We start from the raw sequence: 14702 nt of genomic DNA, 5'->3' as shown, positions 1-14702 counted from the left end.
TCACTGTCTCTGTTGTCCTTCTATTCCAGTTCCAGGGTGTAGAGCAATATGCAGAATAAATCAGTACATTCCACTGTTCTGGTGGCAGCATTCTTTGAAGCCTCCCTCAGTTTCCAGAATAAATCAGTACATTCCACTGTTCTGATGGCAGCATTCTTTGAAGCTTCTCTCAGTTTTGGTTCATTATCTGATCAAATGTAAGAGCCCAATGAGAAAGGGAAATAATTGCCTTTATGCTTTTTTGCAGCTTAGTCACTGGGAAAAAAAATGTTTCTTTGTGCCTGCCAACTTAAGTCATACCAGTTTGCAAAAGAAGTATCGGAATGCTTGCTGGTGTATTTTTCTTCCATAATCTACTTCCTTAAGATGTTCTTTCCACACCCTTGTATAGTGCAGCCTTTTTTAGTGATGGTGTGTGACATTATTGTCTTTTAAGTGGTACTTTCTGCTCTCTGAAGAAATGTGCTTTTTATAGGTAGGGCAGAATCTTTCATGAAGACTCCTTACATCTTTCAGTGTTTTATCTTGGCTAGATAGTTTATCATGCAGGAAAATAAAGTCTTGCTTGCTTGGTTATCAGTTGAAAGTAACAGTAGATGAAATCATAAACAGATCTATAAGGCTGAATCTTGCATGATTAATTCTTGCTGTTCAAGTGATGAGATTTGAAATCACTTTAAATGCAGAACTCCTGGGGGAATTGGATACCCAGCAGTTAATTACTTGTAACTTTTTTGTGTGTTATGGGAGTATATCAATTTCTTTAATAAAAGGTGTGCATCTTGCTTTAGCTAGCTTTTGATAAAGATTAGTTCTACATTTTTGATTGCTTTTGTATACAAATAGCACTCTCCAAATTACTTGACTTTTTTGTGCTCATCTTGTCTGGTGAGTGAAAATCTTTCAGGCCTTTTTAAAGAAACTAGATCAGAAAATTGCCAACTAATTTATCTAGTAGTATCTTCTATTAGGCCAAGGCATTTACCTTGATAATGTACCCGTTATGAATTAGAGACATTAACATATGAAATAGATGAGTATCTTAAAGACTGTAGTTTCTTCACAATTTAGCAAAACCTTGTGATAAATCTAGCTGGTTGACTGTTACAGTTGTTGCCCAAACCCCCCACCAGTTTTGAAATCTCAACACGTTTTGCAAACTGGGAGGCTCCGTCCTTTATACGGTGGCTCTACCACAGCATTTGCAGAACTGTGAAGTGGGCCTTCTGGGGGGGCCTGCAGACTGGATCCAGAGCCACGTGATAATGGTGAGAAAACGGACTCTTGTTTATTTTACACTGCATTTCCTAAAGTTAGCCTTAATGGCTGAATCAGCAATGTCTTTAGTGGTGTCAGAACAGACTTTATTTGGCTGTTATAATCATAGAATGGTTTGATTGGAAGGGACCTTACAGACCACCCAGTTCCAACCCCCTGCCATGGGCAGGGACACCTTCCACCAGACCAGGTTGCTCAAAGCCCCATCCAGCCTGGCCTTGAACACTTCCAGGGATGGGGCAGCCACAGCTTCTCTGGGCAACCTCTGCCACTGCCTCACCAGGAAGAATTTTTTCCTTATATCTAATCTAAATCTTCCCTCTTAGAGCTTAAAGCCATTAAGAAGGGATTAATTTTAAAACCTTCATAGAAAAGAGAGTATGACTTGTGTAATGAGCAATCTTAGAAGGGGCACATAGGTTAAACGCAGTGTCTTGTAGTGCTCTTTTTAGAGTTCTCAGAATGAGAAAGTTGGAAAGTAGGTTTGGTGAGGCGTTAATAAGTGCATGTAAATACATGCATGTGCCTCTATTTCTGGCATCTAGGAGGTAGCATTTGAAACGCTGTGAAATGGCTGGCAGATGCAGGAGGCAGCTGGGGTTTTTTGACCCGTGCCAAGTGAAAGTTGTCCTGTTGGTGAAAGTCAAGTTGATTTGGTTTTGGGGTTTTTTTTTTTTCCTCCCCTGATTTCTAAGGTTCATGAGGTACTGGGCAGATTGCACATGGTTTCACAGAGACTGTCTCAGGTTTATAACAAGAAGAGAAACTAATCTGGTTTTAGCAGCAATTTTTTTAACGTCATTTTAGTAATTGACTGGCATTTAGAGATAATTTTGTCCTTGGACATCATACTTGACTTCCACTGAATTTCTAATATTAGCCTTGGTCAATCCACCATGAATATTCAATGTTAAGTTCAAAGTTTCTTTAATGAATCACTTTGGGCATTTGAACTGACCACAAGCAGAGTCTTACATTACATAAAGACGGTTGCATAGAAGATTTATGTATCTCTGTTTATTGGAAAGTGACTCGATTGGGACTGTGTGCAAATAAACAAAAAAGAGGAAACTGATCTCATCCTTGATGCCTCTAGTTTATGAAAATTAGTGTACGAGGTGGGGAATCAGACACAGCCTTGACAGAGATCTTCATTTTACCCGTGGCTGTAAATCTAGTCTAGAGTTGATATTACCTGCTGTTTCTGAGATTATTGTGTTTTTCTGCATTTTAACACTTGCAATTTAGTGCATTGGATAAGTAACAGATTTCTTCTTTTAACACCTTTTTACAGCTATTTGATTAACAAAATGAAGCCTGTAAAGCTGCACTATTGGATTCTGGGTTGTTTTTCTATGGCATTATGTTGTTGGTGTACTTCAGATAAATTCACTCCAAGGTAAGTTATGCTTTAAAAAGAAATCTCTGACAGTTCTTCAAGTGCAGAGCAGAATAGTTTAACTTCTAATGAGTGTAAGTTTTCTTATTTCGTTATGTGCTGGTTTTGATGTGTCATTCTTCCCTTAGGTGACTGGTAAAATGAGGCATCTACATTAACTGGAGGAGTGGGGATCATACCTAAGAAAAACTTAACATTTATTAATACGTCAGCATGGAAAAAGAGGGAAACTGAAATTGCTTTCATTACACTTAAAAACTTTACAATTTTGCTTTAGATGAATAATTTAGACTTGTGGTGTAGTAATGACAAAAATCAGAAATAATTTTGGGACCTAGAACCAAAAACTGGAATCATCCCTATGGCATGAATTGCACCAACTGTTACACTGTCTACTTTTTAATATCTTTTTCTTTTTCTTACTATTTTCTCAGTTCCAATAATTTCAAATTCTTTTCATACAGCATCCCAACTGGGACTGTATCAGTGCCGCGCAGCCTTTTGGTGGCTGTTGCGCTTGGCAGAACCTGAGCTTGAACACCAATGGGCCATGGGGGACCCCACACCCTAGATCACACCCTTCTGTGATAAAAGCTCAAATTCCTATTGCATTATATTAAGAAATAAACTTTTCTCCTTCCTTTCAATATTTTGGCAAGAGAATGGTTAAGGGTGCCCAGTTCAGTGCTGAACTTCATCTAATGGCTGCATTGCAGCTGGTTGGTAGCTTAGAGGCTATGCTGAGGCTTCTTGACTCCCCAGGACTTGGGCTATGGCTTGACCATCTCAGCAGCACAGGCAGCTCTAGAGGCACAGAGCAGGATGATTTGGTCAAAAAAAGGGGAGATATCCCTGAAGGTGGATAGGTATTGAAAATGGCTCGCTTTAGATTCCAGTTCTGAGCTTAAGTTTCTAAAACTTGCTCTGTTAATAACCAAAATTTTCTGACCTATCCTTAGCCAAAAAGTGTGTTCTAGGAGATCTGTTTTTCGCATGATTGTTGTTGAGGAAGTTCAGCTGCTATTTCAAATACAGGTGAAAGACAGTATTTTTCTAAGCAAGGATTTTTTTTTAAAGCAGGGAAACTAACTGCTCTACATTATTGGGGAATTCTTCTATTCAGGTTTCCACAGCAGCAGTAAAGACCAGTTAGAAGCGTTAATAGTTTTCATTGTGGCTATGTCTGATTTGTTCCAGAGCTATTCTGCTAAATTATTTAAAAACGACAGATACATGTGAATGATTAAGAGAAAATGTGGCCATTGCAAACTTAGCAAAACTGAAGGAAAAATTTGAGAAATGATGTAACATGGGAGCATCCTTACTTTCTCAGGTTGAGAAGAATTAGCTTTCTCTTTTTTTTTATATAACCTCTAGCAAGCACTAATGAAGGACATGTGGCTTTTAGCTTCCAGAGAATAACAATTTATTTTGACAGTACTGCACATACTGCTGTCAGTTTGAACAATTTACTGTTCTGTTTTTGTCGATTTTCCCACTTGCTGTTCTATTTAATCACTTAATGTGGTTGCTTAATAGCTAAATATATCTGCTGTTGTGTCTGAAGCAACAGATTTTTTTATCTGCTTGTAGTTTATCCAGAATAGGTCTGCTCAAAACTGTTGGAAAATGCCTCTGTAGAAGTGAAAAAGACATAATATAGGCTAGCAACACTTTTTGAACAAATTCTTAAGCTTTTTTCCTCTGTGTAGGAATAAGATAGTACTGATGCCTCTGAGTTATAGATCTCTTTATTTTAACAGGCTTTGAAATGTAGGTGCTTTTGTAAAATATGGGATATTTCTTCTCTAGTTCTTCCTTAGGTAACCTTCCTTAGGATTATTTATTAGATGTTTAAAAATTACTTAAGTTATAGTAAGCATTTTAAAAATGTAGTGTTTGAATTAAATGTCTATATAAAGTCATCATTTTTGAGATTTACGGTTTTTACTTTACTTTTTATTCTAAATTTTTTTAAATCTAAAAATTTGGAGGCACTTGCAAAATCAAATTGCGTCTCCTGTCGTGTCAACTACATTGCTTGTGGTTGGTTTTAGTCTTTCTTTTTTAGAAGAGTAGTTACAGTTCCAAGAATGTTGTATACTTTCTTTTCAGCTAATATACCCATCAAGAAGAATTAGAAGATTCTTAACATCCTAAACAAAGATTTTTTTTTTAATTTTTTTTAAAGTTATTTTTGTAAAACCTTGCCAGTAGACACACTCCTAAATATGAAACAGAATGACATGTTTCTTCCATATTTAAGAAGGGGAAGGCCTATGGAGGTAGGATGCCAGAAGTGGAATTTGTTTAACATTGGAGGGGGTATTAGCAGATTTCTAAAGATGTTGTTTCTATGTGATTTGTTAGTGTTGGTCCTGCTGTGTTTGGAGTTCTCAAATATTGTGATAGAAGCTATAAACAACAACCAGCTCTAAAATCAATGCATTATGCTAGTAAGCATTGTGCTGCTGGCTGAAGGTGTTACTCTTTTTAAAACACTTGAGGAAAAATAGATATTTTTTTTCTGTCTTTCTCCAGTGACAACCACCCTCATACCTGGAAAAAGCTGTATCTTGCTCATCATTGGCCAGTGACTGTATGTAAGGTGAGATTTTTGTGCTTTGTTCTCTTTTATCCTGACAAAGATAGCCTTCGATAATAAATGTTTCCAAACAGAATGAACAAAGCCCATCAAGCATTTAATCTTGCTTATGCCCTTATATCTTTATGAAGGCTTTTGCTGATCTTGGTGCAGCTTTTGCTCCTTCCCCTGCGCTCCAGAGTAGCAGTAAACAGGACAGGATTGTGGTGTGTTACAGATACAGCAGTCAACGTAGGACATGCTGTACACTAACTTTAATTGCTTGTTACATATTTTGTGATGTCTTGTTAGTTGCAAACTTAATGCTAGACTTTCACCAGACTTTGTAAGGAGACTTGCCTGCCTTGTCTGACTGAAGGCAGCAGGTTAGTACTTGAACTGTCTGCTGTACAAGTTTTAGCTTTGTAATGTTGGTTGCAGCATTTTAATAAGTCTTCAAATATGGATTCAGTCAGGAAAAAGAGAGCTATAAAGCTGCTATGGCAGGTGTCTCTGAACATTTCTGTATTTGAGAGGTGGGAACCAAAGATTAACCCAACCTTCTAACATATGTCTGTCAAAAGCACAGCTAGGAGGTGTACTACTTATGTCCCTTTTGCTATTGAATACCTACTGCCATCTGATAAGTAGAACATCTTTCCTATGCTGGAAATACTCAAAGGGCTGTTGTCATACAGCTAGGTTAAAAATATGCTATACTTCAAAATGGCAGACGTGATCAGATTTACTGACACAAGGATGAAGAACCTTATGGGTAATAGAGAAGCTTCAGTTTCAGGCAAATGCCTCGAGCCAAAAAGGTCCCAATTCTGGGAGACTTAGGTAGGTTTATTACAATATTAAAGTCTTATTTTTTGTGCTTTAGGTATTTTTTATTTCTCTTTCCTATTTCTGGAAATACTTATAAAAGCAGTAGCAGCAGAAGTCACATACTGCTTAAATTTCTGGGGAAAAGTGGATGTACTTTGCATTAGTTAAACAAAGCAGTAGCAGCAGAAGTCACATACTGCCTAAATTTCTGGGGAAAAGTAGATGTACTTTGCATTAGTTAAATATGGAGGGGAAGTATCAATAACAAAACTCAGATGTGCATGACTGAGACCAAAGAGCAGACACTGTTCTGTTTCTTGTTTGTTTGCCTGTTTTTGAGGGGGAATAAGGGCAGATTTGATGCAATTTGTATCTGATTTTTTGTTGAGTAAACATCACTGTCACTGTTTTCATGTAGAGATGTTGGTGTTAATGAGTTCATAGTGCCTGGCACCAGTGGGTGTTCAGAGTCAGTAGTAGTGCAAATCTTTGCTTACATGAATGAGACACAATTAAAAAACAAACAAACAAACTAAAAAACCCACAAACCAACCAAACCAAATAACCCTACTAACCAGTTTTCCCACTCTATATTCATGCTGGCTACTACTCTTAATTCCAGGGCAGTGCTATTGGTAAATTGACAAATAACCTTTATAACCTTCCAGTGAAATTGTAACGAATAATTGTGAAAATATTAAGCATCAGAAAATGTGGGCTTTCGTACACTTTGTTGATTCCTTATGATCTTCTGTAGTAAGAGGTGAACAGAAGCATTCCAAAGGAGTGAAGAAAAAGTGAAATTAAAATGATATTAAGTGACTCTTTGCCCAGTTTCACATCACTGAGTTGTATGAAGAAACAGAATCTCAACTGTACTCCTGTAACAGCTTCCTTTTTGCTAACATTAATGTGAGAGGAGTTCCCGAATTCAGTTGTGGGCTTTTTTAAGTACGTAGATTCTTCAGCATGCTTAGTGTATTTGTGTTATTTCAGGAAGAAAATATTTTTAATGTCATTCTTTAGTTTAAAACTGTTGATAACATGTTGAAAGAAAAAATTGCTGGGTGAAGGAAACGGCAAAGCTTATTATATCATTTGTGTAAAAAAACCTTTGAGATGCTGCTTTGTGCAAGGACTTATTAGTTTATGCTTCCTATATAAAGGAACCTGATTGTAGACTACTTTGCTACATACTGTGTTCTTAATCAGTGTGTGGATGACCTGCATCTTAATTCCTACCTGTTTTGCATGTCAGTGTTCAAAAAGTTTTTTGGTCTGAAAGGCCTTTCTAAAAAATTTAGTCGGCACAGTTCAGCATGCCAGAAAATTGAGCATACACATCTCCCAGCTCTTCCTGTGCTTTAAACTGCATGTGCTCAGGTGGTGCTTCTTAATGCGGAGCGTGATCAGCACAATTAAACTGGAAAGTAAGGTTTTGTAATCATATCTTCTAAACTAACCTATTAAAATAAAATAGTGAGTATCATGGAAGCAATAATAACCCCAGGACTTAACTACTGACTGCTGCAGAGAAAGCATGGAGGAAGAGAGATGTTCTTCCTCATCACGGGATTAGAAATTTGAGTGCCATGTAATTGACCTAAAGTGACTATCTTCTACAAAGATACCCAAGTTAAATTTACAGACCTTATGTGATTATGAATTTAATGTTCCCTTAATAAATTGTGCCTGTGGTGCAATTTATTGAACTTCATGTGGCTAACTCATGTCACACTTAAATTTTCTGATCACAAATTAATGTGAATCCTATTAGGTGGAAATAGGAACAACTCAAGGGCAAGAAGAGGGACCTCCCCCTCCCTTTTTACAGCATTGTGAAGATCTTTAAGAACTTAGATTCAAGAACTTAAATATTATTGTGGCTTTTGCATCTTGGAGATTGCAAAAGGAGAAAAACTTCTGTGGGTGTTTCCTTGTGAACTGGGGAAAATCTGGTGCAAGTTTGTAGGCTATTCGGTTCCTCCTCTGTTAAGAATGGGAAGGATGATAAAGAAATGGGTACTAAACCCTGCTGTCTTCTGCCTCTTACTGCATGTATGTACTGATCAAATGAAAGAGTCAAAGAAGGGACAACAGAATAGGCTGGTGAACAGAACAGCCTGAATTCAAGTTTGAGTGTAGTGTTAAGCAGCAGATGAAATGAATTTTTTTTTATATGAAATAAAGGGTTTTTCCTAATTTCAAGCTTTGGCAATAACTTTGTAGCAAACGCTTAAAGCAAGAATAGAAACACAGTTTTTTCTTTTTTTTTGGTAAAAATAGAAGTAGTCACATAATATAGAAAGAATTAAAGTGACTAAGGTGAAGGCAGTACATTATTGTAATCGAGCATTAGATCAAAAAGTTCCTTGGATAAAGGGATACCTTTAGATCTTTGTATGTTAAGCCTGGTGTGTCAAAGTGAGTCCAGCTCTTGATATATGCTGTATTGGAACAGAAGAAAGTTGGGGTTGTTTTCTAAATGCCCATGTAATTCATAAGGTAACTCTTAATCTATGCCTTCACCTTCTCTGTGAATAAGGTCTGGTTTAGATGTTTTTGTGGGTCTTTATCTTGTGTAAGGATAAACACATGAAAGGTTTTAGCTTATCAGGTCATGCTAGAGAGATGTTCAACATGAAGTAAATTTGTTTTCTTTCCCTCCTCCCAATTTTTTTCAGTGACCTTATAAATTTGGTTCATTCATTGATTGGTTTTACCCGAGGGGATGGGGGAAAGGAGGAAGGGGAATAATTACACACTGTTTGGGGGAGAAAAATTGAAGAGGTGAACTCTGCACAGTTTCAAAAGCAAGGATTTTTCATAGCAGTTGCAATGTTTCCTTACAAGATAACACTTAAAATTGATCTTGATTAAACAGATGGCCTACTTAAACAGGGTGGTTGAAAGGGAGAGCAGGATTAAAAATGTCACTTCCCAGAAGCTGACTTTTTATTTAAACTTGGAGTATCTGTATGTGATCCAGTACCTCTACCCGCTCCTGTCTACGAGCTGCCGTACCAAGGGATTTATAACTTGTGCAGCTCTGCAGGTAACACTTCAGTGACTGTTTGGCATGTCACTTTTTGGCATTTCAGAGGTGAAATAAGCTTCCATGCAGCTGCTGTTTGTCCAATGTCTTACTGTTACAAATAGGCTAATCTCTCTGCTGCAGCATTCCCTCTCAAGATGGTGGGTGCTATAAAGGCTTGCTGGCACTCTTCTCAGTGTTATATATCATGTGTGGTTAATTTGGATTGCTTTGATTATCAGATTGCTTTAAAACAGGAGAAAACAATGTCCCTTTTTCAAATTAATCTAGGTATAGAAGGCTTTCTGGAGTCCAGTGCCTACTTGAAAATGCACATTTGTAGCTCTTCTCAAGTCAACAATTGCCTGAAGTAGAATTAATCCTTCAGCAATCAGTATATGATAAACAAGAGAGCTGACAAGAATTTTTTTACAGCATCAGCAGGGGTACCCAACTTCTCAGACTAGCGTTTGCTCATTTTATGAAATCGATTTAAAATGAACATTGGAAAAATACTGTGGCCAGAATTAAAAAGGACGATGAATAAAGCTGGCAGAGGCATGCAGAGTGTGAACTAATGCATTGTAGATTGCATTGACCTCACAGTTCTGCCAGCACGCAATATAACACCAAGAGCCTGATGAAATGTGTAGAAGGAAACTGCTAATAAGGTTGGTACCATGATAGGGAAGAACTGATTCCAAATTTAAAATACTCTGGGCTTTCCTTTAGCATGTCTGAGAACTGTGGTTAAAGATTGGGTAAGGAGCACAGTTGCATTGTTCTTGTTACCACACAGAGTTGAGCAAGCTGGTTAACTGCCAGATTGTTTTTCAAGGGATAATGCATTAGCTGCTGGCTATTAATTTGCTGTATTTTGGGCTAGATAGCTGAACTCTTCCAGCTCCACGAAGCTTGTGTCATGACAGGAGCAATATTGTTTAGGCTTTTGCAGTGTGAGTTTGAAAATACTCCTTTTGGGGAAAAAAGCTGTTACTGGGTTTGATTGCTTCTGTTACTGGTGGCAAGAGAAGAGAGGAAGGAAATGGGCACAGAACAAGGAAGTATTGCAGGGCGTGCAGTTTTGCTGCTGCTGGCCTGTGGCAGGCGATTAGTAAGATTACAGGTCTCTGCTCTTCTCTGCACTCTGCTCTTGCTGTGGCATCACATAAAAGGCATTGTGGCATAACTAAGTCAGGATGCAGAGCCAAAAAGGAAAGCTGCTGTTGTGGGGGAAGAAAATCTGAAGTGGTTGTTATTTAATGTTTACAAAAGAGCCATAATTGCTAAACAGAATAATCAGGGAAAATACAGTAATGGTATTCGGGTTTTTTTGTTTTATTAAGAGGCATGTACTCTACTCTAAACTTTAATGTGTAAGCTATTTCTCCTGCATTATCAAAAGTTTTGACTGGGCGCTTTTTTTGTAGGAATGTATATAGTCTTCCCTCTTGTCTCCATTCCCTTGTACCTCAATTCAAAATATTTATAAAACATTTTCTAACCATTTTACTTGGCATAAGCAACCTATTTAATCTCTTCTTTGTATCTTTCCCTTTTAATACAACAATAAAACTTCTCCTGGATGCTTAAAGATGGTTGTGTGTTTGTCTAATACTATAGTTGATTTTGATGTCTTTTAATTTAATGGCTCTACACTCCTTGAAAAGATCTGATGATGAGAAAAATACAGAGAGCTGCCACCTGGAATATGATAAATGCAAATTTAGCTCCATTCATTTAGCATGGATCAGGCTACTTTCTGTTATCTCAGAACCTGTCCTTTGTCATCTTTTTACGTTGCCTGTTCAGGATGCCGCTTGGTATTCACTTGATGTGCTTCAAAACTTTAATGCCAGTTGATCTTTGCTAAGTGGCACAATCCATGATAGCTTCCAGTAACTGGAGTCCACCAGTTCCTGATTTGGGCAAGCAAAAGTTCTCACATCTCACTAGAGCCTTGGACCACCAGTGGATGAGCTTTTATTTTTTCCTCTAAACCATTATCCCTGGCCACATATAACAAATATTATTTATTTTTGTTTTCCACAGATGAGTGCTAATGATTGTCAAGACCCTCCAGACTACTGGACAATCCACGGACTGTGGTATGATCATAGAGTGTTTTTATTTCAGCCTAGAAAGGAAAAATCAAGTTTTGTACCTACCAGATGTTTACTGCTTTTTTTTTTTGAGGGCTTAATCTATCTGGTTTCAAGATGCCTTGAAACAAAAGCCTTCATTTTGTCAGAAACCAAAACCCTATGGTTTGATATAAAACTGAAATACCCTTCTGTATCTCATGACTTGCCGAGCTCCTGAAATCGTCTTGCCACGTGAGCATTTTATGTATACATCTCCTTCTAAGATCAGTAACATTCTCAGACAGAAAGGGAAGTATAGTTTCCCCTCTTTTTTTTTTTCTCCCTGAGTACACAGGATTTCTTAATGTCTCGTGACTGCTTGTGGCTTTAAGTATCTTAACTCAGTACAAATATTGCAAAAGTACAGGAAAAACTAATTTTCTTCAGTGGAATCAACTCACTGGAATTGGTGCCAATGGCAGCAATTCAAAGGTTTTCCTGACAAATACAGGGAAAAATTCAGTACAGGAGTTCAAGCTATGTGTCCTGGAAAGGTGAACAGCATTATGTCTAGATTTCCAGTGAGTGTCTTGGTGATACTTGCAGAGTCATCATGTGGTGCAGTGGTTGAGGAGGTCAGTGTCATTCATGACATCGTGTGCAACACCTTTCCATATCATTTACTCTCCCTGTATGACTTTTACACAGAGTGAGAGGGACCGGAGGGCCTAACAAAGACCCTTTGCATGGGAAATGGTTTGGCCATAAGTAATGTCTTGAATTTTTACTTCGAAAACACTGTAGATGCTGATGGGTTACTTGTATTTTAAATAAAATTTCTGGCTATAATCTTGCATGTTTAAAATTCAACCTAATGATAGAGAATAGAATGCTGTTAGTTACCATTACTGACTTAGAAGACGTCTTTTTTCACTTTTATTTTGCTTCCCTAGGCCTGACAAAACTGAAGAGTGTAATAGGACGTGGCATTTCAATGTCTCCGAGATTAAGGTATTTATTTAAAACAAAAATAGTCGTACCAAGCAGAGCTGATTGCAATTACTTTTGCACATCCGATATGCAAAATCTGTAGCTTATAATGTATCGCTCTTAATGTTTGCTGAGAGGTGTGTTCTTTTAAGGACTCCACAAATTCATTAGATGCTTCTGATACTACTTGAAGTTGCAATGCTTGTGATCATTAGCAGCTCTTCCTACTTGATTTTGTAGATGTGCGGTTTGACTCGTTCAGCCACATCCTCCTTTAAAGAAAAAAAAATAATCTAGAGAACAGAGGTGATGGATCTGCAGTGGCAAAAAGTACCTGTGAAAAAGATGTTACAGTCAGTCCGTGTTCTCTCTTCTATTTTCTACTTCAAACCCAGAACACAGAACATAAGAGTTCAGAGTACAATTTTCTGTGTGTTTTCTCCCAGGGCATTAGTCTTTATTCTTTTTTTTATTAAGAAAATTTCCATTTTTCATTCAAATGTGTTGTAAACAGGGATAGGAGGCTTGAGCCAAGAAATGTGAAAAGCTGCATGACTGAACAACTTCTGCAGGGACAGTTGAAGGAAAAATCTTACTTGGAGGCAGTGCGTGGGTATTAGTACATTCAGATAGCTAGGTAGTTGTACCTACCTGTTACCTCCAACAACAGCGTTTTCAGAGTATTGGGGAAAAAGACCTTTTCTTTTTCTGCAAGTAGCTGTTTCGGATAGGGATGTTGAAAGATGAGGCTTCAGTTCTGGAAAATGTATCAATGTACGTAGATTGTGTAAGAAATGGCCTTTCAACACTGTAGGTGCATTTATTAATTGTGGTATTTTTAGGATCTTATACCAGACATGAGACACTATTGGCCTGATGTGCTTCATTCATCTCTGAATCGCACCCAGTTCTGGTGAGTACAAAAAAACCTAAAAAGTATTTTGGATATTATTTTATAAAAAAAATCTGTCTGAATTATTTATAAAAAATTTTTATAAATTTTCTGAATTTTTTATAAAAAAAATCTGTCATTCTTCAGGTGAGATGTTGTGCATGAGAAGTAGTGCCCAGGAGGCCACTGAAAGCAGTATGTCTTGTCAGTCTCATTTACAAAATAAATCTGTTTTCTTGTTAGAGCACCTGCAAAATGCAGCTGTTGAAGAGAGGGCTATGGCAGAGGTTTTGGAGAAATGAAACTTAGTGAGAGAAAGGGAATGTATTTCCTCCCTTTGCCCCCAGGGAGGAGAAAGAGCTGCTGCTGACACATGAAATCTGAATAGCAGCAGCACTCCTGGGATGTCACAACTAGCTGCAAGAGCAGCTTCCAGGCCTTTTTGTCTAGCTAGCTTCACTGTGTTGCTGGCCCTGAGAGACCTTTCCTTTTGGGCTCTCTCACAGGAGGAAATAGAAAAATAGGTTACATTGGATCATCCTAGCCACTTCTCTGCAGAATTCTTTCTTTTACTTGCTTTCTTAGCAGCCTAAAATCAGATCTGGGAATTTATTTAGAGATCAACCTGCTTGGCTCATGGCAAGGGAGAAGGAGAGTTTGATCTACCTTGGCAACAGTACTGTTTTCCTTCTCCATGTTTCTCTTTGCTTCTGAATAATCAGACACTTGGACCAAAGAGCAGTATAGGTGGTATTTGAGTTTGCACAGGCTTTAGTTTTAAAGTAAAATCAGTGACCATTCAGGTTAATTTGCTGAGCCATGAGCTGCATTGCCCAAGGCATGAAAAGAAAGAAGAAAAAGAAAATATTAAAGATTATACTCTTTAGTCTTTCAATAGACTTTAGAATTGATAGAAATATATTTTGAGCTTTGACCCATTTTTTGTCCTATTTGAGTTTGTCAACCATAAAATTGCAATAATTGCTTTCTTTTGTACTCTCTTCCTTGGTATTAGAAGACTAGGTGGTAGAATAGAAGCAAGACGTGAGAGCAGACCTATGAAAATACTGCCACAAACCGAAGTAAAAGTTGAGGCAACAGTCTTGTCTTAGCAGCTTGTGCAGTTTCACTGTTCCACCCAAAATAAGGGTTAGTCTCTTCAGTTCTGAAAAATATTTAGTGCTTTGAAAGTACATTTAACATGAAAGACTGCACTACAACTTGTACAAAGTTTAGAAATACTCATTTTCTAGGCAAATTCTTACCATTCTGACCTCCAAACATCTCTTTGTAATACACTAAGAGACCTTTGTATTTTAAGATCATGCACAGTTCTTCATAAATTCCTTCACTTCATTATTTCAAAAATAAGCTGATTCAAAGGAGACAGCTAAAAAACCAGACACCCAAACTGTTTGGGCTAACTTAATCTAAAGAAACACCCACACGGCATTTTTCGCATGATAAAGTTTTGTCACATTCTTGTGACAAAGTTCTCTTAGTCAGCTTTGGAGTGAAGTAATGGTTTATTCCACATTGGTATCCATCTTATCTCCTAACCTTGCAATGTCCAGTCTTAAAAAGACAGCTGACGGGGTTGGGGGGGGGGG

General features: G+C 37.6%; 1 protein-coding gene across 1 annotated transcript in view; it reads left to right on the top strand.

Annotated features, from left to right (window-relative positions):
- Window positions 1–2588: 2588 nt before the first annotated feature.
- RNASET2 (ribonuclease T2) overlaps window positions 2589–14702 on the top strand; it is a 17960-nt gene continuing 5846 nt past the window's right edge. The window contains exons 1-5 of the mRNA XM_009696812.1: window positions 2589–2677; window positions 5219–5285; window positions 11179–11234; window positions 12164–12221; window positions 13043–13113. Coding sequence (XP_009695114.1) covers window positions 2589–2677; window positions 5219–5285; window positions 11179–11234; window positions 12164–12221; window positions 13043–13113 — 341 coding nt within the window. The remainder of the gene's footprint in view (window positions 2678–5218; window positions 5286–11178; window positions 11235–12163; window positions 12222–13042; window positions 13114–14702) is intronic.

This window comes from Cariama cristata, unplaced genomic scaffold, assembly GCF_000690535.1.
Source record: "Cariama cristata isolate BGI_N322 unplaced genomic scaffold, ASM69053v1 scaffold5013, whole genome shotgun sequence".
Classification (NCBI taxonomy): Eukaryota; Metazoa; Chordata; class Aves; order Cariamiformes; family Cariamidae; genus Cariama; species Cariama cristata.
This window is presented reverse-complemented; position numbering and strand designations above follow the sequence as displayed.